We start from the raw sequence: 26,548 nt of genomic DNA, 5'->3' as shown, positions 1-26,548 counted from the left end.
AAAACACCAAATAATGCATGCAGAGCAGAATTAGGCCGATACCCGCTAATTATACAAATCCAGTAAAGTGCCGTTAAATTCTACAACCACCTGAAAGGAAGCGATTCGCAAACCTTCCTTAACAAAGCCATCACCTTCAGAGAGATGAACCTGGAGAATAGTCCCCTAAGCATGCTGGTCTTGGGGCTCTGTTCACAAACACAAACAGAGCCCCAGGACAGCAACACAATTACACCCAACCAAATCATGACAAAACAAAAAGATAATTACTTGACACATTGGAAAGAATTAACAAAAAAACAAAGAGTACACAGTGGCAGAATACCTGACCACTGTGACTGACACAAACTTAAGGAAAGCTTTGACTATGTACAGACTCAGTGAGCATAGCTTTGCTATTGAGAAAGGCAGCAGTAGGCAGATCTGGCTCTCAAGAGAAGGCAGGCTATGTGCAGACTGCCCACAGAAGGAGGTGGAAACTGAGCTGCACTTCCTAACCTCCTGCCAAATGTATGACCACATTAGAGAAACATATTTCCCTCAGATTACACAGATTCACAAAGAATTTGAAAACTAACCCAATTTTGATAAACTCCCATATGTACTGGGTGAAATACCACAGTGTGCCATCACAGCAGCAATATTTGTGACCTGTTGCCACAAGAAACGGGCAACCAGTGAAGAACAAACACCATTGTAAATTCAACCCATATTTATGTTTATTTATTTTCCCTTTTGTACTTCAACCATTTGCACATCGTTACAACACTGTATATACATGATGACATTTGTAATGTCTTTATTATTTTGGAACTTCTGTGAGTGTAATGTTTACTTTTCATTTTATTGTTTATTTCACCTTTGTATATTATCTACTTCACTTGCTTTGGCAATGTTAACCTGTTTCTCATGTCAATAAAGCCCCTTGAATTGAATTGTGATGTCCAACTCTGCGGAAAATCTGTCTCCCTCCAGCAGGTGGCATTTTTTTCGTTGTTTCGCCAATTAAGCAAAGAGTTTTTGTATGGACGTCAATGAGAGTGTGGAATTAGGTCAACATATACATTAATGGCTTATTTGCTACGTGAGGTTTATTTGATCGAATAAAGTTTCGTAATGCTTCAGGTTTCACTAGTGTACTGATATAAGTAGGACACGTGACATCCCGTCAGCTTTGAGAAGAAAATAACACAATCGGAATTGTCTCGCGATGGCTATGACTATTTGGTTCACGTCAGTCAGTAGTTCTGATGAACCATTCTAGTTTATAAAACATAAGAATAATACTTGTGGCTAGAAACTCTAGAGATAATGTTCAACTTGTCAGCCGAAATTGGAACTTGGGAGTGTTCCGAATCATTCATTTAATATCAGATTTATTTTTTTATAAACAAAAATGTAACATTAGACGTTAATCCCACAGATGTATATTTTTTCGGTGAAAACAACAATAAATGAGGTTCAGCCGTCAACCTGGCCTGATATTGCGTACACTATCTATCTATTTCCTTCTCCTTACTGCAGGAGTGACGGACACTGTGCCCGGTGTAGTTGTGTTGTCCGTTGGCTTGCAGAGCAAACTCTCCCATTTGAGCAGTGTAGACTGTATGACGGTGGCATCCAAATGGTTACGACCAATATTACAAGTTCTTTGTTGTGGAGGCTGCTATCCTACTACTCCCCACTGGGGGAGCCAGGCTCAGCCGATCAGAATATTTTTTCCCCACAAAAGGGCTTTATTACAGATAGAAATACTCCTCAGTTTCATCAGCTGTCCGGTTGGCTGGTCTCAGACGATCTCGCAGGTGAAGAAGCCAGATATGGAGGTCCTGGGCTGGCATGGTTACACGCTGTCTGAGGTTATGAGGCTGGTTGAACGTACTGTCAACTTCTCTAAAATGACATTGGCGGCGGCTTATGGTAGAGAAATTAACATTAAATTATCTGGCAACAGCTCTGGTGGACCTTCCTGCAGTCATCATGCCAATTGCATACTCCCTCAAAACTTGACATCTGTGGCATTGTGTTGTGTGACAAAACTGCACATTTTAGTGGCCTTTTATTGTCCCCAGCACAAGGTGCAGCTGTTTAATGATCATGCTGTTTAATCAGCTTCTTGATATGCCACACCTGTAAGGTGGATGGAATCGTGAATCGTCTCCACACTGCACTCTCACGCACACGACATATCCTACGTCATAAATGTGGGCACCAGGCGTGTCCCTATACCCTCTCCTGACTGGAAACACAATTGGCGTTAATGAGATGGGGGAACGTCATTGCGTTTGCACTCGTGATACTACGGTAGCATCCAAGGGGCGTACACACGATGTGTTGATAGAGGTATCTACTTCTCGTGTAAATCAGTTGTGTGCTGACTTCTATTTTATATTTTTGGGGCGTTGGGGGAAGAATGAAAAAGGTCTTCCACCAAAACGGACGAAATCATGAACGGCGCCGTATACATTTCGTTTTTTCAAGGTCAGCTGGAATCTGCACTAGAGGAAGTAGTGCAAGTCGCAGTACAGGAAATAACCAAGACTGTTGGATCAAGCTTGACTTCTATGTTAATGAAAACGGCCGTCAAAGAACAAGAAAACCAACGACTTAAGTTAGAGCTTCAGTCACTGGAGTTTGAATGTAATGGGGAAGAAAATGGAGCCGAATTCAACGGTGGCAGGGAAGACAACGCGGCCACGGATCGAACAAAGCCCGAGACACACACCCCCAGCCACAGCGCAGAGCCCGGCTTTTACGCAAACACTCTAAGACTGGATCAAAAATGTCGAGTAGTGGGTAAGGTTACTAGCTAGGCAAGGTTACTACCATGGCACCTAGAGGTTTCATCGTATACGTTTGAAACACAAGACAACAACACCATTATGTTGCCCTACAGTCTGTTTGATCGTGGACCTTTTGTTTATGTTTCTGTGGCACAACGTATCCACACACTCCGTTTACATAGGGTTGAAGTCAACAACAAAAAGGACAAAGCACCAGTATCTTGGTATGGGTTTCCGCATAGAGCAGAAAGTCTTGATGACGATAATAAGCAGAGTTGATATTGTAAGATGACGTGCAGTAGTAGCCTGTAGCACACTGAGAATCAATGACCTGTGGTCAAATCTTCAGGATATGAAAAACGGTCGTTTTCATTTTGGTTCTATTACCTTGGTGTTCTGTTTGACTCAGGCATGTGTCCTTGTGAACAATGGTCTCTTGTCTCAAGAGGTGTACACTTGACAAAATTGGCCTCCTGATGCTTAATTATTGGCATCTGTGGTGACATTGTTGCCATTGAGATTGTTACAATGTACAGTTGTGGAATGACAGCCAGTGACATCACCAACCTTGTCACTGGAGGTGTCGAGCACACGGTTCACTGAAAGGCAGCACATCCATCCTCAATCATTTTTCCTATCAGTGAAAATGATAGGCCTACTTATTGACTACCCCTTAAAACATTATTCTCTGTAATTGAAGATTGGTTGTGATGAGAGGACTATCAGTGACATTGTTGTTGAGCCTCAGCGCTGGCAGCAAAAGAACAGATGCCCCCCTCCCAATAATTCTCCAATGAAAGTCACAAGTGCAAACCACACCCACTCAGTTCTTAGAGAGGATACATTTAGGGAGAGGAGGGGTGTGAGATATAAAAGGGGGCAGGAGGAGACACTGGGCAAGCTGTGTGTCATTATGCCCCAAAATGCTGAGGCCATTGGCAGGCCTTCAACTCAATTTGCACATTTTGGACAAAGCTGAGGCTGTACCTCGCCACTTAGCATAAAGCCATGGCTCCTATTTAGGTTGCGATGGCCAGGGAGGCCATTTTGATGTAAGTAAATGAATCCTGGCAGCAACATTCATACTTCAGACACCCACACAGGTAGCTCCTCAGAGTGCATGATGTCACACTTACACAATGCAACACAACAATTAGGCTAGTAGGCTTCTTCTTTGACTCTGCTCAATTACTATTTATATCCTGTGGTTTTAACAAAATGGGCACTTATAGAGACCATGCTGCTCACGGTTTTTACAATTGATTTCCAACTTGATTTGTTTTCTTCCTCAGGGATTTGGACATGTAATCCATTCTCTTTTCTAGTTATGTAAGTTACTTAAAAACAAACAAAAAAATCAACTTTAACTAGGCAAGTCAGTTAAGACCAAATTCTTCTTATTATCAATCCCTGTGTGTTTGTAAAACAGACCAGGTGTGTGTGTAAAACCCTGTTTGCTTTGTCAAAACAACATTGTAGATCTAAGGTTGCCAGAAACCTACTAGGCCTATGCTGTCGTTGTCTGCTGCTCACCACAGCTTTCAAGCAGTTGCCATCCCACTCCTACTTTTTAGTTAAATCGCATCAATGAGTACGTTTTAAATGCAGACTACTTTTTTTTATTTGAAACTGATTTGTAGCAGAAGGCCGAGTGTGGCATCAATCACGTAAACACCTTACTTTGCTTATCTTAATCGGTGTACGGTCATAATCGAAGTAAGCATGCGTTGATTAAAACACCCGGTTTTCTGAGCAATCTGAATATTTAGGACATGTAATCGGTGTTCCAGCAGTGTATTTGGTCTACGCATTTGCCAGCACACCAGTAGCGCAAGCCTCCTTTTTATGCGCAAGTGAATTGAGTTTGGAAGGACTGAAAGTATGCATCTTAGAAATTGTTTTCACATACAAACTTCATGTCCAAACTTAGAACACGTCTTCACAAAAGTAACATGGTCACTGTGGCATAACTTTTATTTTGATTGCTGATTTTTGTTGTTGTATATATCAAAAGTCCCACGTGAAGCCTGATTTCAGATGTCATGTAAATAACATTTATTAGTGAAATTGTTCTTTATGTAAACATTTTATAGCTGCAAAATTTAACTTCTTGTGCACCCTGACCAAATTCACATAGAAAAGTGAGCTACTTATCTGTCATTCATATTGAAAGACTAAAAAAGCAGTAGATCTGTTCCATGTGCATTATTTCTATGCTTCCCATTCTTAATTAAGTTTAGTTTTTGCGTCTTTTGGTTTTGTACACCAGCTTCAAAAAGCTGAAAATGGAAAATATCTTTCACAGCGGTTTGGATGATACAATTTATTCTCTACACTACGGTTGCTTGTTTTGTCACAAACTGAAATTAGGCAAACTATTAGATTTATTATTTTTTTTAGCACCCAGGAAATGGCAGAGGGATTTCTGCATAGTGCATCTTTAAACAATCTATTCTATTAATCTGACTATCCACAATCTTATTATTGTGTTCATGAAACAGTGATCAATGACTAAGTAGTTTTAGTTCAGTTTATTCTCAGCTTTATCTGTAACTAAGACCTAACACCATCTATGTGTGGCGATGGATATGTAAAATGTTTTCTCGCCATGTTTTGCACAACTTGTTTTACATTTAGAACTTGTGGTTAAGAATGGGGTGAGAGTCATCATGTGTGTAGACAATGTGTGATTCAGTATGCCGCCTAGGCTTTCTACTACACAGGTGTTAATTCTTAGAGTAGCCTGGCTCATTTGTCAGATATCATCATGGAGATATTTGTATGATGAAAAGCTTATATCATTTTCTCTGATTGGAGATGTTTGAAAATATCAAGTGTGGTAATTGATTTAGCTTCAAAAACCATTATGGGATCGGTGAGAACTTGCTCGACTATTTCAGGGAAGTGTTTACCACTCCCAAATTATACCTATTGCAAAGGGGGATGTGACCCGAGCTATCTGAGCAATAAAGCCTTCTCGTGGTATTATAAATCATTCCTTTCAATATTTTACCTCTCTATGTAAGCAGATTTAATTATAGTAATGCACTCATATTGAATATAACTAATTTATTGTCATTGCCACCATGGATGAAATGCCCAATAAAACCCGCCTCACATTTTAAACTGTTTTGATTGGTTGTTGTTACAAATATACACCAATCCCAAACTGAGAAATTGGCATTTTATAAGGAAAGCTCAAATCTGTCCCCTAGACACATGTATTTTTTGGGTCTTATATGGTTGTTATCAATCAAGTGATTTTCAGTCTGGCAGTGCTACAACATATCAATCAAGAGCCATGGCTGAGGTCTGTAACTTTAGACTCGTTGTATTGCGTAGGCAAAAATTAATGCCCATTGCTGGTTGCTAAAAAATGGTTCATCTCAAAGGATGCCGAGTAAAATTCATTATGGGATGACAATGTTTTTCTTAGTGTTTTGGGCCCCCCAAAAAAGGGCCACTGTGTGTGTAACATATATGTAGGCTAGAGAAATGCTTATGATAACAATGCTGTACAACCAAGGGCTCTCAGGGATAGTTTGTGTAAAGCAGGCATGGACATTCAAAAGGACTCAATGGCTGTTGTTTTTCCAATTCTAATGGCTGAGCCTAAAATAGACCGTAACATTTTAAATGGATGAGGCACCATTTTATCCAAACCAAATTTGAAAATAGTGTGCTTTGTAAATTCATTGCACAATGCACTTTTGTGTTACTTGATTAAAACCGCGACACAAATAATTGCAGCCTTAGTCATTTGCATAGCAAAAAGAGTCGTTTGGAGAGACGTTTCCTTGTAAGGATACGGGGTTGTTTTTGCCTACTGTGTTCAACAAATATCCTAGAATGACAGCATTGTGCGCAACGCATTTATTTATTTTTTAACCTTGATCAGTGGCAGCTCTCAAATGTGTCACTATTTATCTACAAACATACCAGCCATTGATCTATGCCTCATTATTTCCTCTTTACACACAACAGGTTTTTATTTCTACTTTCCTGTCCATTATTTACATAAGGAAATAGTTATCGTTAAAGACAGTAGACTAATTCTGATGACTATTTTGTGTCCATGTCCTTCTCTGCAGGTCAGCTCAAGATGGTCATGGAGCATGTGCTGGAGTTTGCTGTGTGCGAGCTGACCAAAATTGTGGAGGCCAGTTTCGATGACCTGCTCCTGGAGCTGACCAGGAAAGAGCGGGAGCACATCGCTCTAGAGGAGCAGTTGCGCCACTTGGCGCACCAGGAGAACAGGAAGGGCGGGGTGTCGAGGAGGAGTGGGTCGGAAAACAACACAGCGTTCCCCAGCGGCTCAGAGGACACCCGGCAGGAATCCAGAAACGTCACAGTCAAAATTGTCCGAGAACAAAGAGAGCAAACTGAGACAACAAATGGTCTGTGTTTGAACCTTAACATGATGTTCTAGTCAACATGATAATCAACTCCAGGCTTTATTTACAAGTCCCAAATGTAACACACACAGAATCTGGGGATGCTTGCTATGATACCAATCAAATCCCACAGCACTGGAGGTTATGCTTTCTTATGAAAAATATAGGGATGGAAAGTGCCAAGACTCAGCACCTCCTCTGCCTATACATTCAATTACTCGTGAGAGGCCAGTAACTTCCTGTTCATATGTTTTCAAGTTGCAACTCAATGCCACAGGGTAAATCCATTTGAATTCAATCACTTTTTGATAGCACCCCTTTTGATTTGAATGAAACCTTCCATACATATTTGCCCATTGTAGATGTACTAAGAAAATACCATGAGGCATCCATGTCTTCATTACTGGAAAAGATAAACTGCTGAGTTTCATTTAAAAGCTTACAAACAGGGTTGTCAATCAATTTGATAATTCCCTGGGGAAAAAAAGTTTTATATATATAATATGTTAACTTTAAAAGGTATTCATTTTTTCTTCAAATTCTCGTGTTGTATCTTAGACCATATTTTACATAATCTGAGGTTGTTGTAGTGTGCCCATCATCGGTTGAGACACATGTTCTTGAATACAGCATGGGTGTCATGTTTTAGCTGATAAATGTACAGAAACTGGAATAAAATTGACATTTCTAACGTGCAAATGGTACCACAAAGATGGAGGTCCACACATCAGAGAATTTTGACTTGAATGGGAATATCTGTTTTACATTGTACTGTCAATTCTTCATAGGAAACCTATTGAAATCATATAGATAATAGACATAACCATTTAAGTTGACAGTGGATGGACCGGCGGCAGTCTTTCTGGTACTAATTAGAAGTAAAACATTCAATGTAAATGTCAATGGTGTAGCAGCTAAATTGCAGTGATCTGAAGGGACATGTACATTCTGATTTCTACGATCCAAATTACACCCAACCTGTATTTATGAGCATGTAGTGTCTCAACTGAGGGCGGGCACAACATAACCTCAGATAATGTGAAGTCGGCTCTAAGTTACAACATGCTAATATGAAGAAAAAAAATTGCCACATGCTTTAATATAATTGACGTTAAAGGTACATTTTAAAAATGTTTTTTTTTTGTTGACATTTATCGAGAAACTGTAAAATAGTTTGACATCCCTTTTTTTTTTTTGTAAGCTTTTAAATGATATCAAACTCAACCATTTATCTTTTCTAGTGATGAAGAAATGGATGTCTCATGGTTTGCAAAATGGGTCAACTCTGAGCACCTTTATCTCATGAATGTTTTGGCATTCATGTCTGAAAAGTGACTTTCTGACCAATTCATCCATGGGCAAACATGTATGGAAAGTTTTTATTTAAATGAAAAGGGATGCTGTCAAAGTGATTGAATTCAAATGGATTTACACAACATAGTAAAATGAATACAAGGGTATTGTTAATCTCGGGCACACTTCATTTTAAATATCAGTTTAAACGCATCAAGTGTTACCTTCATTTCTGGTGCTGAAAATAAGCTTGTGTAAGTAGTCAGACTGGGGAAAAAAACATGATTAGGATTCAATATGGACTAATCAGAGCACTGAGGCACCATTTTTTTTATAAATAAAAATGTTTGTGTGTTTCATAACCATGTTGTAAGCCATGACTTTCACACACCAGTCCTCTGAATCAGTTGAACTGGTCAATTGACCTATTTAGTAGCTGTCAAAATGGGAGCTGAAGCTCCCCTGTTATAGTTAACTATTAACAGTGTCAGTGCCAAATAGTTGCTCCAGTTAAACCCCTGCAGTCTGTTACGTATATTTGGCGCCATGTTAGGTATGCCATGTACAGTAGATATAGGTTTCCCTCTACTCTTAGGAGTCCAGTCTTATACTTGTGCTGGTAATACAGCTTAGATATTATTAAGCCGGTTCACTATAAGCAAACACTTCCTATGTGTATATTGCCTTGGGTCTCTTAATGTAAGCATTTTTGTAAAAATGGATCAGTATTAAAATGTACTGCATTAGAAATAACTGCTATAATGATGAAAATAATCACCGAATGTGTTAACTGCTTCTTCAGGTGCAATGATGTATGAACACAAACATGCACTTGTGCTGTTTTTATAAATATTTGTCAGTGTTTGTATCCACATCATGGATAGGTTTTGCACTTTTATTCCAGTTCAGTTGTCTTGTTTTTGTTCCTTTCTCCCTCTCCCTGTGCAGACAGTGACAAGAAATCTGTCCTGACCACAGCCAGTGTGAATTGTACTTGTTTTCCAGTTCAGGTTTGTCTTCTCAGATTTGTTGCTCTCTCTCCCTCTCTCTGTGTGTAGACAGTGACAAGCAGGCTGTCCTGACCGTAGCCCAGGACTGGGTCCCCATCCTGGACAAGGTGTTTGGGCAGAAGTGGTGCAGTGACCTGTGGCAGATCAAAGAGCTGGCTTCAGGGAAGGGGGGTGAGGAGAGGACTGGGGGATCTGGGCTGGGGATTGTGGGCTCCTTCCCCAGTCTGAACGCCCTGATCCGTGAGAACCTGGAGCCCTCCCCCACTAGCCCCCTGCAGGACCCCCAGTGGATGCCTCTGGAGGACATGGAGGTCCTCTCCTCGACCTTGGACACTCCGCAAGACCCTCCTGCTACCATAAGCGCTACAGGTGCTCATGGGAACTACTGAACTGATGCCCCTACGTGACCTGGCCAGTTGCACGCACGCTTACTCATAAGTCCCATGACTCTTTATGCTTAATTTTGTGTTATATTTAGATATGTGTTCTCCTTAATGTGTATTCTCTTAGTCTAGTACAAAACCAGACCGCTGTAGCTTCCTTGTCACATCCTCCTGGACCAATCGTCTTTCCTTCCCTATTATTAAAAACTCTGTCAGCCTTTGTTGCCTTTAATCTTCATTTCACTTGCTCTCTTTTATTTATATCCCTCTGTCTGTGTTTCAGTTGAGGAGTCCCTCAGGTCTCCGTCGATGCTTCACAGGCTCCTCACACTCCCTGCTCAGCTCCTAGACGAGGACGAGAACGCCATGGAAACCATTCCGCTGCTCGCCGACGCTTCCCCTGGCAGAGCAGCTGAGCGACGGCAAAACACAGAATCGCCTAACCAGAGCTGCCCATCTCCCAAGAAAAAGGTTGCTGTTTCACTGGAGGAGGAGGAAGAGAAGGAAGACAAAGGGACGACGACGCTGGACTCAAAGGTGAAGACCGAGCCTGTCAAAGGCAGGAAGGCTCACGAGTGTAAAGAATGCGGCAAGAAGTTCAGCCGGGCGCCGCTCCTGAAAGCTCACCAGCAGACTCATATCACCACAGCAATGGGGACGACGCCAGCAATTTGCTGCTCAAAGTGCGGGAAACGCTTCTCCAAGGCATCCCGGCTACAGGCGCACCTACGGACTCACACTGGGAAAAAGTCCTGAGTCCTGAAAAAAAAGTCGCTCTTCAGTCCATATCTCACAAATAGCCATAGTAGCAGGATGGTCACCGGTATTCGAGTTCATACATTTGAGTTCACTTTAAGTACCTTACAAGTTGGGAATCGGAGGCATTTTTTTCATGTTGCTGATTTGAAGGTACAGTTTTTGCTGACTGCTGTATGTTTCTTAATTGTTACCACCATTAAGATTCCTTACATGTGGCGACAAGGTAAATACTTTGTAATCATTTGGGATTGGATCTGGCTGGTAGTTGTGATTAGTATCACCATTTTACATTATGTATAGCATGGGACAGTGGCGCTCACAACAAGCAATGAAGTGACCTTTTTAAGTGCTCTTTTTAGTTTTCTCAGTATACTTTTCTAAATTTTTTTGGAATATCAAACTGGTCTCTTTGTGCTTTATTTAACATCAAGGTTATTTGCTATACCGGAGGCAATGATCTTGGCTTTTGTGGACTGCAATTTCAATAAACAGTACACTGATTTGTGAGAATTGTATCTTTCAGTTGCAGACGCGTTGTCTCAAGTCGAATGTGAATCGCAACTCGTCTTTTTTCCGGTGCTACAAACAGTGACTCACTTTCAAAGGGCTTATGTGCCCAGGGTAAAGGGGGAGAGCGACGGACTGCTGGAGTCAATAGCAGATGTCATACCTTTGTTTTGCTTACCTCTGAATGTGAATCTCTGTACAGATGGAAATAACCTGGTATTTCTCTTTTACCTTCTTCATGCAATTCACTATTTACAGTCCTCACTTGACAGTATTTTTATTTTTCACTCAACATAAATACCTCCTTAAAAACACTCAAATGTTTGATAAAGGTATTGTTACGTTGGTAGCCCTTTTTGTTTTTTTATAAAGAACCACAGATTCAGAGTCTGCAGACCTCTAGTTGATGACTAGCACGAGCTGTGTGACATATCACAATGGTCCATCTTGGGCTTTTATATATCCTGTCTGCCCTGGAAGGACCATTCCTGACACAAGTCTAAGAAGATAGTGAGGTAAAGAACGGAATCTTGCCCTCGTGCTGATTGTGGAAGGCTGAATTCTCAAGTGTCATGGGATGTAGAGAAATACCACATTGATGAGAAACACTTTTTGGTTTGCTTTGTCTTGTTTGACCTCCGGATGAGTCAAATGGATGTGGAGCATCTGATTGGACATCGGGAATATTGTTTCTGCTCATATGGCCATGCCTAACAGAATACTTTGTTGGGAACATACAATATTGAAGGGATGGGCCATTCAAATAAGGGATGTGGTGGGGTTGAGGGGCAGGGTTGTATAGACTTTGGAGACTTACAGGTGTTTGCAGGACTGCTCTTGGCCTCCGAAAAGATATCTGTAGAAAGGCAAACACTGTTCAAGACCCTCTGCCAGATTCCTTAAGTATCGTAGCGTCTTCCCATTTTGATTGTGCTTTGTATCTTGTAGATGCGTCTGCAGTTTGTAGTGCTGAGTGATTTGTGCTTTTTGAGGATGGTTTCGGTTCAATTCTGAAAAAATTATCACGGTTTTAAGTTGGGAAAAAATAACATTACATGCATTATGTAGGTTGATTGCTGTAACACAGAATAAAATAATTACGGTCCCATGATGGTAGCGACTGCCCATTTATGACTTAACCATTATTAACCATAATTTATTCACATTACTTTAATAAAATATTTCAGTTGTGTATATTACATGTTTTATTTGATGGCTTTATTATTTAATTCCAAGTCATCTCAAATCTCTATGGAGCTGCTGCCTAAGCTGTCTGACAAAATTACTATTTTAGTAGTTCTTCAAAGTAAGGTAGAATTTTATGACCGCTAAATACCAACTATCAATCACTTAAGATCATGTATTTTCGGGTAGAGATACCTCGCGTAGCAACTGCTCTCTCTCCCTCTTGATTGCGCATTCTCTCTGTCTGCCCCACACTAACCTGACGTAGCAGGCGTAAAATAAACACACAGGTGGGACAAGTAGACACGCAATGTATTTTCGGCATAGTAGTTAATTACCACATTTTCTGCACCTAAACGATGTAGAATATTGGCATGTTTGAAACTGCAACTCCCTACTATATCGCACAGTTTAGGCTTGATCTGATTTATCTGTAGAGAAACGTTGCAATATGCACATTGAGCTCTCAGAAGAAGAAAAAATGGAATTCAAATAATTTTGCCATCGGGCCATTTTTACCATCGGTCAAAATAACTGAAATTATGGTTAATCGCTCTGCACAAAGCATTAATGTAATAGCAAGCAATACTGTGTACCATTGACAACATGGTAATGTTACCTATTTGTGGCAAAGCCAGTAACCGATTGTTGACGATGTACCTGTACTTCAAACAACAATCGATGCAAAGAAATCCTCAAATCGGCCCTGTAATCCACAGGATTTTTTTTTTGTCTTCCTCCGGGAAGGTTGTTTCTGTGGCTCTGTTTCCAAGAGATCAGGTCACACTTCTACACTAGAGCGGGAAACCCATGGCAACGTCCCAATCCATTGTAAAAAAAATATGTGTGTATATATATATATATATATATATATACATACATATTTTTTTTTATATATATATATATATATATATATATATATTTTTTTTTTAAGTGCCCTCGTGCCCACTGACTTTTTCTGTTAAAGTAGTCGTACTTACGCTGTTTCGAAATGTTCCTCCTGTGCTATCTTTTTGTGTTTTGGTTAATTGTAGCCACAGATTACATTTTAGTTTACACTCCCTTGTGCTTTAACTCATGTAAGTCCTTGACATAAAGTGTAGATAGTTTAATTACTATGTATCAGGACCATGTGTTCTATTTCTATCAGAATCTGAGAAGACAATGGATTCCAAAAGATTTGGGTCTTTTATTCAGGTCAAACCAGCATTAAAGTTTACATGGGTACAATTTTAAAAATGGTTTGGTACACAACCTCTCATCTTCAACTGTAACCAATTTAAAGAAATTGCATGCAATGTCTTCACATTTTTACAAGGTAAAATGTATGAAAATATATGGAGAGAGAGAATTTCCCTCTGTGTCTTCAGGGTTGTAACCAATGTGCAAATTTAGGATTTTGAAGTGTTTTAAAGACTTGTCTCTCAGGCTGCGTTTACACAGGCAGCCCAATTCTGATCTTTTCCCCAATTATTGGCAAAAGAGCTGAACTGATTATTGGACAAATATAATTGGCCTGCCTGTGTAAACACAGCCTAAGACTGAAACATTGTAGAAACCCTCAAAGGCTTTAAGTGGTAGAAAATGTATGTTTCTGATTGTATTTGCAGCCAGTGCTGCACACTTGCAATTAATGTAGTGTTATTGATTATTAGCCTATGCTTTGTCCTAGTATCTAGAACTCACATAGTGCACTTCATTCCCACTAAAAGCAGTGTCTTGTAAAGTCACATCACCACTCAAAACACGTTTGTGCTAAGCAGTACGCTAACCATGAACAATGCGGAATCTGTTTATTGCTTTTCTATGTTAGGAGAAAGACAGGAGTGTGTTATGGCTATCTAGCACTTCACTCTCGTATTCAGCCGTTTTGTCTCCTAATGCCTGCTAAGCGCAATCCACCTCTTGAAACAGTTGTGACGACTGTGTTCAACAGGTAACTCATTTAGTTGTTTTTGCTTATGCTAATGAATCACCCAGCCACTTTTTTTTCAAATGCCTACTGACATGTTTTCTTCTTTGTTATCTTTCCGTTACTTTACAAGACCTCTGTACCTCACGTTGAATATCAGAAAAGAGTAAACACAGCAAATTGGTTTTTTGAAACATTACCTCAATATTATCACAAATATTAATATTTGTCTGCATGACAGAATAGTGTTTGACTGGCGTTAACTGGCACAACCTTAAGGATTCCTACCAAAACAGTTCACTATTTAGCATATTCTCTTGCCTTGTCACATGGACGTACAGGTAACTGCCACAATAATGGAAACACTTGAGTAAATGAGGAATACAAAGTATAGTGAAAGCAGGTAATTCACAACCCATCATGCTTAGGGTAATGCATAAAAATGCTGGGCAGGCCATTATTTTGGCTACCATGGCAATGCCCCAATAGGATGACAATGCCCCCATCCACAGGGCAAGAATGGTCACTGAATGATTTGAAGAGCATGAAAATAAACCATATGCCAAGGCTGTCTTAGTCACCAGATCGCAACCCAATTGGACAATTTATTTCTCATGGAAGAATGGTGTATCATCCCTCCAATAGAGTTCCCGACACTTGTAGAATCTATGCCAAGGTGCATTGAAGTTAGTTCTGGGTTGTGGTGACCCAACACCCTATTGTGACGCTTTATGTTGGTGTTTCCTTTATTTTGGCAGTTACCTCTTTGTAAGGTTGCAAACATTGATGGGACCACAGAATAAATGTTATTTAGTTACCTGGCAAGAAATATAGGACATTTAATTCCATACACATTTGTCACAGTTGCACAACTGTACAATTACAATATGATACGATGTGCAAAAAGATGGTAGCCTTATATGTTTAGTCAGATATAATGTTTTATCCGTATGCATGTAATAGGGGGATATAGTTATAGCCTACTAAGAGCATGCACACAGAGTTTGGTCGTCATTAAGAAGTGCATTCACTCGAGCATTGCATTATGGTAAAGCAATCTTGTGTGTCTTGCTTCTAGACATATTTATTCAGGTTATTTCCTGAAAAGTGGTTGAGTGGTTACCTTTTTATAAGTAATATGAACTGAGTAAAAGCCTCCTCATCCTGATTTGAACCAAACGTGAAGGAGGAGGTGCAAAATGATTAAAGAAGGGACTTCAAATGAATTGTGATGCTACATTTGAAAGAGGTAATTAAAGGGAGTAGACATATTTTATGTGTTTTTTGAATTTGTGGTTTTGGTTGTATGTTTTATTTCTTAGAAGTATTAGAATGATGTTTGTAATCCAGGGAACGTGCAGATTTCAAATTGACATCCAAATTCTAAAATGATTTCAGATAAGGATTTTATTTATTTTATGTTCCATTCGTGACATTGTTAAATTTTTTAGTTCTTCACTCAATTCTATTCTGATAAGATGTGATCAATTGTAGGACATACAGATGTAGGATATTAATTTGAGCCAGTTTGCTACAGCAGGAAAATAATCCTGCAGCAACAGGAAATTTGAATTATGTGGATTATAATTAATGGACATTTTTGTAGGGGTTGATACATTTTTCATGAGGGAAAATCAGGTCGGAAATGTCAAAGTGGAAATTACAAATTTCAGATGTCTTTTTACACCTCAAATTATCGACACGTTTTAAGTGTCCTGCATTGCAACAAAGTTATCCTGCAACAGGGTGATCAAATGAAGATCCTATATCTGTATTTCTTTTATAATTTGGCATACTGAAGCTAGATTTTGCCAAATTGTAAACTAGTTTGGTTTCTGGATTTCTTCAAAACAAGAGAGCACTTCTGAAATGCCATTCATGCCAAGTCAACTCTGCCAAGATAATGTAATTATGTAGGCAATGTGACGTTGTGTTATACCCATTAGAAAATAACAACTGGGTACTTAGTGTAAGAAAAATAAATGTTAACAATCAACCTTTTTTGTTTCTTATTGTTTATCCCTTATTGTTTATTATTTAGGTCAGAGATTAGCAACTTTGATGAGGGTGGAGGCCACAAAACATCTGAACTCATGAGGGACTGCAGTGTCTGTATATCCACGTCCATATCCACACGTACAGTCAGAACTGGCCCTAGCTTTTGGGGGGAATTTTTTGGGGGCCCCCTCACCTTGCCAGCAAAACATTTTCATGGCCCCACTGACAGCGGAGAGAAAATGTTGCTGTTTTACAGCAAGTTTGCGGCAATTCCTCACATTTTTGCCATTGCCATTGGGCGGAGAGAAGATTTTGCAATTGTATGACTAATTTCATACAATTCTATTCATTTTGCCATGGGGCACTAAGGTATTCCCAAAAGATAATTGAAACAACAACCACTCGAGCCACTGCCTGTTCACCCCTCTACCATCCAGAAGGCAAGGTCATTACAGGTGCATCGAAGCTAGGACCGAGAGACTGAAAAACAGCTTCTATCTCAAGGCCATCAGACTGTTAAACAGCCATCACTAGCACAGAGAGGCTGCTACCTATATACAATCTTGAAGTCATTGGCACCTTTAATAAATGGAACACTAGTCACTTTAATAATGTTTACATATCTTGCATTACTCATCTCATATGTACAGTTGAAGTCAGAAGTTTACATACACCTTAGCCAAATACATTTAAACTCAGTTTTTCACAATTACTGACATTTAATCCTAGTAAAAATCCGTGTCTTAAGTCAGTTAGGATCACCACTATTTTAAGAATGTGAAATGTCAATAACAGAGAGAATATTTAATTTCTGATTTTATTTCTTTCATCACATTCCCAGTGGGTCAGAAGTTAACACACACAATTAAGTATTTGGTAGCATTGCCTTTAAATTGTTTAACTTGAGTCAAACGTTTTGGGTAGCCTTCCACAAGCTTCCCACTAGGTTTGGTGAATTTTGGCCCATTCCTCCTGACAGAGCTGGTGTAACAGTCAGGTTTGTAGGCCTCCTTGCTCGCACACGCTTTTTCAATTCTGCCCACAAATGTTCTATAGGATTGAGGTCAGGGCTTTGTGATGGCCACTCCAATACCTTGACTTTGTTGTCCTTAAGCCATTTTGCCACAACTTTGGAAGTATGCTTGGGGTCATTGTCCATTTGGAAGACCCATTTGTGACCAAGCTTTAACTTGACTGATGTCTTGAGATGTTGCTTCAATATATCCACATAATTTTCCATCCTCATGATGCCATCTATATTGTGAAGTGCACCATTCCCTCCTGCAGCAAAGCAGCCCCACAACATGATGCTGCCACCCCTTGCTTCACGGTTGAGTTGGTGTTCTTTGGCTTGCAAGCCTCCCCCTTTTTCTTCCAAACATAAAGATGGTCATTATGGCCAAGTAGTTACATTTTTTGTTTCATCAGACCAGAGGACATTTCTCCAAAAAGTACGATCTTTGTCCCCATGTGCAGTTGCAAACCGTAGTCTGGCTTTTTTATGGCGGTTTTGGAACAGTAGCTTCTTCCTTGCTGAGCAGCCTTTCAGGTTATGTTGATATAGGACTCATTTTACTGGGGATATAGATACTTTTGTACCTGTTTCCTCCAGCATCTTCACAAGGTCCTTTGCTGTTGTTTTGGGATTGATTTGTACTTTTCGCACCAAAGTACGTTCATCTCTCGGAGACCGAACGCGTCTCCTTCCTGAGCGGTATGATGGCTGCGTGGTCCCATGGTATTTATACTTGCGTACTCTTGTTTGTACAGATGACCGTAGTACCTTCAGGCATTTGGAAATTGCTCCCAAGGATGATCCAGACTTGTGGAGGTCTACAATTTTTTTTCTGAGGTCTTTGCTGATTTATTTTGATTTTCCTATGATGTCAAGCAAAGAGGCACTGAGTTTGAAGGTAGGCCTTGAAATACATCCACAGATACACCTCCAATTGACTCAAATGATGTCAATTAGCCTATCAGAAGCATCTAAAGCCATGACATCATTTTCTGGATTTTTCCAAGCTGTTTAAAGGCACAGTCAAATTAGAGTATGTAAACTTCTGCCCCACTGGAATTGTGATATAGTAAATTATAAGTGAAATGATCTGTCTGGTAACAATTGTTGGAAAGATTACTTGTGTCATGCACAAAGTAGATGTCCCAACCGACTTGCCAAAACTATAGTTTGTTAACAAGAAATTTGTGGAGTGGTTGAAAAACAAGTTTTAATGTCACCGACCTAAGTGTATGTAAACTTCCAACTTCAACTGTATATACTGTATTCTATACTATCTATTGAATCTTAGCCTATGCCGCTCTGTCGTTCTTATATAAAGAACATTCCTTTACTTAGATTTGTGTGTATTAGGTATTTGTTGTGGAATTGTTAGATATTACTTGTTAGATATTGCTGCACTGTCTGAACTAGAAGCACAAGCATTTTGCTACACTTGCAATAACATCTGCTAACCATGTGTATGTGACCAATAACATTTGATTTAATTTGAAACTTGGATGTAATCCAATGAGATGTATTTAATTTTCTCTTGTTATTCAAAATAATTTCCAAGTCATTTGGTGAGCAATAACTATCTAAATGTGGGATAGGAGGCAATTGTCCTCATACATCTTAAGGTAAACCTGAAAATAAAGTAATATTCTGGTATTGTGTTTAGACAGGAAGCGTTAGCAGAGTTTAGCATTCATTTATAATGGCGGTGGGCGGAATTCTTTCCAGGCCGACGGTGCTCGTGCACGTGAAAGCCACTCAGCCGAGGCGGAGAAAATAAGAATCTGCTCTATTTGGGCGAACTCCACTCCGTCCCATCGCTTCCAGTCTGGAAATCCCTTAAGTGTTGTTAATAAAAAACGGCCAATAAATGCTCTGACATTATGCTCTGACATTACTGATAGGTGGTGTGCACACATGGTTATGATGAACCCAGGTATGTGACATGTATGTACAAAAACTGTCTTGGTGAATCAATAATAGCCAGGTAAGTGGGAAATCATGTTATTGTTGTATTTTGAGTAGACTATCACTTTAAATCAGTGGTTCTCATCCAGCTTGTCTCAATATTCACATTGCGAAAAATAATTGGCAAAATACAATCTGGAAAACTATTTTTGATGCTATATTGATAGTAAATGTAGCAATTATAGTCCTTCTTTTCTCCCTGGCACTTACAATAATTGATCAGATAGTGTAATTGATTGGTTGTGCACCCTATATTGCCAGTATAAGCCAAGCAGGTAAAACTCGTGAAAAGTGTCTCATGTCTGAGTCTCGTGATTTTAGGTACCTGGCGTCAGTGGGGGTCTTTGTGCTTGTCTTCTCAGCAGGGATGTGTGCAGACATTTAAGGCTGGTCCAGGTGATCAAACAAAAAAGAAGCTGCATCAGATGCTGACTCAAGTCAGGGACCCAGTTATTAGTACCAACTCTAATGTCTATGTAATGTAAACATGTGGTCATGTGTTGCTTTTATTTACCATGGGTATATATACACACCTGGAGAGTGAAAATGTAATTTGAACAATAAATAGTGGAGAGAAGTAGAAATAGAGAGAAGTACTGCAACACAAAGTGCAAGTTAGACACAATTGAACTACTGCTATACTTTGAGTTTATGTCAAGTTACATGAATAGTTAAAATATGTTATACATAGGTTATTGGAAAAAATAAAATCAAAGACGTTCCTTTACAGTTCAGTTACTGTCTTTATGTCTGTAATTATGTTTTTGCAAGCACTAGCCTGGCCTATGATGTAGCCTGGACGTTTTACAAGAGTGGTCTCTGACAGGGCTGGTCTTTGACAATACTCTGATTGATTTACAACTGCGTTTACGAGCCGAGTCCATAGATCAGTGGAGAGAATGATACAATGTTGCGAGTCCCACGGATTGACAGCAATATATGAAGCGAGATGAACGCATGCTGCGCGCGCATTTCCATCAGACGACGGAAGTGCACAGCAGAAACATCGGGGAAAGCGTCAAGGGAGTGAAAACGAAGCAGAATTAGTCAATGAGAGAGAGAGAGAGGGGGAGAGGGAGGAGAGGAGAGAGGGAGTAAGGAAAAGAAAGGAGAAAGCAATACGGAGGCTGCAGAGTTGCTTGGTCGAGGTGGACGTGGCGGGTCCGGTTCAGTTTGAAGCCAAGCAACTGTGGCGAAAGCGAGCCGAAGGCTAAAAAAGCCATGAATCGGAGAAACCGCAGGTAGCTATTGCTAGCTGTTTTTTTTATACCGATTTCCTTCTTTTTCCACCACTTTCTCATATGCCAGTGTGTGAATGTGCATGGCCCAACACAGGTTTCGTAATTCGACACAATTTATTTAGCGACACTTGCCTAGTACAACCTGCAAGGGTTCAGGATGCACGCTCAAAGTGAATAAAAAAAAGTAGCTAGTAACAGTGCAGTATAGCCGTCTCACTTTCCTTGCTAGCTACATGTCATCGAGCTAGTTAGACGCATCTGTAAAGCTAGCTATCTAGCTAGCAACATCGACGTTAGCGATAAACAAGATGGCCACTGGCTAGCTAGTTAGCTAGAAATGGCATCTTGCCCTGTCTTTGTACGATGGTAGTCAGCTGGTAAACTGAAATATGCCTTTTAAAAATTATGCAAAGAGTTGGCTGGTGAAAAAAATCCCCTCTCCGAAAAGTTTGTGCTGGTTGTAAGCGCTTCATATGTCACCCAATAGCTTGCATATTGCCATCCTCAACCAACTGGGTGAGAGAAAAAAATCGCCGCCAGATTCTTGCAGCCAACTAGTGCATGATGTGCGTGGCTGGTTTGTCATTTTGCCTAGTTGGTCAGAACATGCAGGTATTACATGAACACTCATGTTGGAAGTTTACATTAAAGTCCTTAATTTTGGTGCAATGTGCTATTTAGATTTCAAGGCGAGTTATTGTATAGTCATCGAATTGACGAGCATGAATGTTGTGAAGTTAGAAGTAGCCAAAACTATTTCAGGACGTTTGGCTGCCAACTTCTCACCAGCCATCATTAAAACTTTTCGAAATACAAAATACACAGTTCTCGAAGTTTGCACATCTCTATTGTCATTGCACATCTGTGTGTTTTCTCATACATATAGCTTGCTTGTCACTAGTTATTGTGAGTCTGTGTAGTTATCTTTTTAGTATTCTGTGTGCTTGGTTTATTTGTAATAATAAGCCAATGTTATTATGAGTTGACAGACCTGTTATTTTTGTATTACTTTCCCTACTAGGCCTATCCGTTACATTACCCCTGCTATATTCTAATTAAAGTGAGGCCTGTAGAAGACAATTGGTTATATTTTTTTAACTGAAGGATTTCATATCCCTTGTCTTCTTTTATTCCAGGGGCTTCAAAGATAGGTTTTGCTCCTAACCCAAGGAAGAAGGCTTGGCATCAGAACAAGCTATACTGTCAGAGGGACACTCAAGTGGACCAAGGCTCTTTTCAGGGCAAAGTAGTACTATTCTCTGATCCATTACTGGACTAACTGGAGACGGGTGCATAAGGACTCTGCAGCCATGGCAGAGTTAGAGACAGAGTGCATTATGCTAGGACTCAACACGCTGCATGCATCAGAGTGTGGCTCGCCACCGCTGGATCCACTTCGGCCTGAGTGCACCTCGCCAACCCTCCACCTGCTCTCGTCCGACTGCAGTACGCCCACACTCGGCACGCTGACGGCAGAGATCGCAGAGCCCATGATCATGCTGCCCTGCGTGAAGACTGAGCCCGCAGACGACCTGGACCCGATCCGCACCGTGGACCTGTCAGAGATCCAGCCACTGAGCATGGCGGAGTTGGGCCACGAACAGATCAAGATGGAGATCAGTGGGTTGGACTACATCAAGTCTGAGCACCACGTCCACGACCTCCACTGCTTCCACAGCTCTGAGTACGAGAGCGACTCGTATTCTATGAAGTCTCACTACGAGCCCAGCCTGGTGTTCGACTACATCACCCACGTGTCCGACAGCCTGGACTACATCAGGTCGGAGCAGCACGCTGACCTGCAGTGTTATTACACCACCGAGCTCGGGGCCATCAAGACTGAGTACGAGCCCAACCTGATGTCCAGCCACATCAAGACCGAAATGAGCCTAGAGTCTATCCACATGGCCGAGCTCCGGACTGAGCTAAACAAGCTCAGCCATGACGGTGTCATGGAAGGTCATAGGCTGGACAACGAGTTCCCTGGTGCAGGAGGCCTCTACGAGCTGCAGTCTACCCATGCTGGCAAAGGCCCAGGGCACACAAGCACGAAAGGGCATAGCACAACCCCACGTAAACCTCGTAACCTCAGTGGGGAGAAGCCTTTCTCTTGCACCCAGTGTGGGAAGAATTTCAGCACTCTGGGGAACCTCAAAACACACCAGCGCATTCACACAGGAGAGAGGCCGTATACCTGCTCGCAGTGCGGCAAGAGCTTCGGCCAGGCAGGGAACCTGAAGAGGCACCAGCTCATTCACACGGGTCAGAAACCCTACATCTGTGCCCACTGCCCCAAGGGCTTCACCAAAGCAGATGACCTTCGCTCACACCAGCGGCTACACACCGGCGAGAAGCCCTTCTGTTGCCTTCAGTGTGGGAAGAGCTTTGGGCAGTCCAAGGAGCTCAAAGCCCACCAGCTAAGCCACACCGGAGAGAGGCCTTTCTGCTGCCAACACTGTGGGAAGAGCTTCACCAAGGAAATGAGCTACCACAACCACCTGCAGATTCACACCGGTGAGAAACCGTACTGCTGCTCTCAGTGCGGGAAGACATTCAGCAACTCGGGGGTCCTCAAAACACACGAGAAGATACATTCCGGGGTGAGGCCATTCGGCTGCACACAGTGTGGTAAGAGCTTTGGCCGTTTGGGACATCTTAAAGCACACCAGCAAATCCACACTGGGGAGAGACCTTTCGCCTGCCTCCAGTGTGGGAAGAACTTCAGCCAGTCAGGCCATCTCAAAGCACACGAGCAAATTCACAAAAGAGAGAGATCAGACATGAGCAGCAGCAGCTCCAGCAGCAGCAGTGGTGGCAGCAGCAGCCGTAGTACTGATAGTAGCTAAATACCTTTAACCTCTTAAGTATTATTCCTTTTTTTATATAAATACTATATATATATATATATGTTTTTCTTTACACTTTTCTTACGTTTTTCATACCTTTTGTGCTTTTTGAGTTATGTTCTTTGGGGGTCAACTTGACTGATTTGCTATTATGCAAATGTCTGTATGTTGGGATCAGTGAAGTTACTGAGGGACTTATAGAAAACTTTCTATCTTGTCTGATCTGTGTTGTAGTGAGTGCCATTCCAGTTTCTTTCCTCCAGGAAAATCACTTATTGATAACATGTAATTCCTAAAACCATGTACTGGAATTCATTATTAAAGAAACTAATGCAACACCAAATCTCTCCTTTCTTTTGTCTTATCCTGTATTATGATCCTGAATTACGATATTGTCTACCGGAGTGGCAAATGAATCTCTTTACTAGAACATTGGTAACAGGTCAAGACTGAATGTTGGGCCCTGAATGTTGTACCACAATTGCACACTACTGTATTGCCACTATACTCATTATAAATAAAGTGTACAGAGCTGAGAAAGTAGTATAGATACTGGTAGCACTGTAGTAAAAATGGGTACTGTAGTATTTTCATTGTAGAAAAGATGACTCCCAAACACTCCCATATGTTGTTTGTGATCACCATCACCTCCCTGCTAGCAGTGGTGGAAAAAGTACCCAATTTTCATACTTGAGTAAAAGTAAAGATATCTTAGTAGAAAATGACTAAAGTGAACGTCGCCCAGTAAAATACTACTTGAGTAAAAGTTTTGGGCTTTAAATATACTAAAGTATCAAAAGTATACATTTTTCAAATTGCTAGTTAAGCAAACCAGATGGCACAATTTGTATCTTTTATAGTTATGGATAACTAGAGGCACGCTCCAACACTGACATAATTTACAAACAAACCATGTGTGCTTCATGAGTCTGCAAGATCAGAAGCAGTAGGGATGATCAGGGATGTTCTCTTGAAGTGTGAATTGGACCATTTTCCAGTCCTGCTAAGCATTCAAAATCGAATGAGTGTTTTTGGGTGTCAGGGAAAATGTATGGAGTAAAAAGTACCTTGTTTTCTTTAGGAATGTGAAGTAAAAGCTGTCTAAAATATAAATAGAGAAGTACAGATAACACATGACATTGGTACTTTACACAACTGCCTGCTAGGTATGTGATTTCATGGTCCTTTTTACAATTCTTAGTTATAACATACTTTATTGCACACTCTAGTACTATGACACTATAGACATGTTTGCTCTGAGATACAGAATGAAGATACCAGTAACCACAGATGCTTGAAATCCTTCAACCACCAGCAGCACTGTTAGGTTCACAATATCATTGGAAGAATTTGAATGGACTTCTACGCACATACAGTGGGGCAAAAAAGTATGTAGTCAGCCACTAATTGTGCAAGTTCTCCCACTTAAAAAGATGAGAGAGGCCTGTAATTTTCATCATAGGTACACTTCAACTATGACAGACAAAATGAGAAACAAAAATCCAGAAAATCACATTGTAGGATTTTTAATGAAATTATTTGCAAAATATGGTGGAAAATAAGTATTTGGTCAATAACAAAAGTTTATCTCAATACTTTGTTATATACCCTTTGTTGGCAATGACAGAGGCCAAACGTTTTCTGTAAGTCTTCACAAGGTTTTCACACACTGTTGCTGGAATTTTGGCCCATTCCTCCATGCAGATCTCCTCTAGAGCAGTGATGTTTTGGGGCTGTTGCTGGGCAACACAGACTTTCAACTCCCTCCAAAGATTTTCTATGGGTTGAGATCTGGAGACTGGCTAGGCCACTCCAGGACCTTGAAATGCTTCTTACGAAGCCACTCCTTTGTTGCCTGGGCGGTGTGTTTGGTATCATTGTCATGCTGAAAGACCCAGCCACGTTTCATCTTCCATGCCCTTGCATGGAGGTTTTCATTCAAAATCTTACGATACATGGCCCCATTCATTCTTTCCTTTACACGGATCAGTCGTCCTGGTCCCTTTGCAGAAAAACAGCCCCAAAGCATGATGTTTCCACCCCCATGCTTCACAGTAGGTATGGTGTTCTTTGGATGCAACTCAGCATTCTTTGTCCTCCAAACACGACGAGTTGAGTTTTTACCAAAAAGTTATATTTTGGTTTCATCTGACCATTTGACATTCTCCCAATCTTCTTCTGGATCATCCAAATGCTCTCTAGTAAACATCAGACGGGCCTGGACATGTACTGGCTTAAGCAGGGGGACACGTCTGGCACTGCAGGATTTGAGTCCCTGGCGGCGTATTGTGTTACTGATGGTAGGCTTTGTTACTTTGGTCCCAGCTCTCTGCAGGTCATTCACTAGGTCCCCCCGTGTGGTTCTGGGATTTTTGCTCACCGTTCTTGTGATCATTTTGACCCCACGGGGCGAGATCTTGCATGGAGCCCCAGATCGAGGGAGATTATCAGTGGTCTTGTATGTCTTCCATTTCCTAATAATTGCTCACACAGTTGATTTCTTCAAACCAAGCTGCTTACCTATTGCAGATTCAGTCTTCCCAGCCTGGTGCAGGTCTACAATTTTGTTTCTGGCATCCTTTGACAGCTCTTTGGTCTTGGCCATAGTGGAGTTTGGAGTATGACTGTTTGAGGTTGTGGACAGGTGTCTTTTATACTGATAACAAGTTCAAACAGGTGCCATTAATACAGGTAACGAGTGGAGGACAGAGGAGCCTCTTAAAGAAGAAGTTACAGGTCTGTGAGAGCCAGAAATCTTGCTTGTTTGTAGGTGACCAAATACTTATTTTCCACCATAATTTGCAAATAAATTCATTAAAAATCCTACAATGTGATTTTCTGGATTTTTTCTCTCATTTTGTCTGTCATAGTTGAAGTGTACCTATGATGGCCTCTCTCATCTGTTTAAGTGGGAGAACTTGCACAATTGGTGGCTGACTAAATACTTTTTTGCCCCACTGTATATCACGCTTCCTGAGTATTATACCTTTATAACAGATTCACTAGAACTCACACTTATGTTTAAGATGTAACAGGTTTATCTTGAAAATGAATGGAATTCATTTTTGTAGAGATAAAGAATAGCTTGATTAGTTCATTTAGTTGGGTTGACCCTTGCCATGACTAGAACCTCATTCGTGTGTGACTAGGTATGGCGTGAGAACACCTCGCCATATCCTTTATCACAGATACCACTGTGGAGCTGCTACTGCTGCAACACAAACAGGAGAGAAGGTGAGTCACAAACCTATAGCTTGTAT

At 40.8% G+C, this 26,548-nt stretch overlaps 2 protein-coding genes across 3 annotated transcripts; both read left to right on the top strand.

Annotated features, from left to right (window-relative positions):
• The first annotated feature begins 2,244 nt into the window (after positions 1-2,244).
• Positions 2,245-16,222, top strand: LOC110538115 (uncharacterized). Of its 2 annotated transcripts, none has more exons than XM_021624714.3 (4): positions 2,245-2,796; positions 6,875-7,180; positions 9,529-9,849; positions 10,147-16,222. In XM_021624714.3, the coding sequence occupies exons 1-4, from the start codon at positions 2,448-2,450 to the stop codon at positions 10,617-10,619; spliced, it is 1,449 nt and encodes a 482-aa protein (XP_021480389.2). In that variant the 5' UTR covers positions 2,245-2,447; the 3' UTR covers positions 10,620-16,222. The 2 variants fall into 2 exon arrangements, with proteins under 2 accessions (XP_021480389.2, XP_021480390.2); XM_021624715.3 differs by lacking the exon at positions 2,245-2,796 and adding an exon at positions 3,751-3,835.
• A 3,861-nt stretch (positions 16,223-20,083) lies between these two features.
• LOC110538114 (uncharacterized) lies at positions 20,084-23,631 on the top strand. The gene is made up of 2 exons (XM_021624713.3): positions 20,084-20,442; positions 21,579-23,631. Exon 2 carries the CDS (start codon positions 21,753-21,755, stop codon positions 23,286-23,288), a length of 1,536 nt encoding a protein of 511 aa, XP_021480388.1. The 5' UTR covers positions 20,084-20,442; positions 21,579-21,752; the 3' UTR covers positions 23,289-23,631.
• The last annotated feature ends 2,917 nt before the right edge of the window (positions 23,632-26,548 follow it).

Source organism: Oncorhynchus mykiss, chromosome 12, assembly GCF_057628025.1.
Source record: "Oncorhynchus mykiss isolate SJ-2025 chromosome 12, ASM5762802v1, whole genome shotgun sequence".
In the NCBI taxonomy this organism is placed as follows: domain Eukaryota; kingdom Metazoa; phylum Chordata; class Actinopteri; order Salmoniformes; family Salmonidae; genus Oncorhynchus; species Oncorhynchus mykiss.
The sequence above is the reverse complement of the archived record's forward strand: the minus strand, read 5'-3'. Positions and strand labels throughout refer to the sequence as shown.

Excerpts from the sequence above, each read along its gene's own strand:
- LOC110538115 (XM_021624714.3), top strand. The coding sequence starts at position 2,448 with ATGAACGGCGCCGTATACATTTCGTTTTTTCAAGGTCAGCTGGAATCT. Across the intron at positions 2,797-6,874 it reads TCAAAAATGTCGAGTAGTGG|GTCAGCTCAAGATGGTCATG; the intron begins GTAAGGTTACTA and ends CCTTCTCTGCAG. Across the intron at positions 9,850-10,146 it reads TGCTACCATAAGCGCTACAG|TTGAGGAGTCCCTCAGGTCT; the intron begins GTGCTCATGGGA and ends TCTGTGTTTCAG.
- LOC110538114 (XM_021624713.3), top strand. The coding sequence starts at position 21,753 with ATGGCAGAGTTAGAGACAGAGTGCATTATGCTAGGACTCAACACGCTG.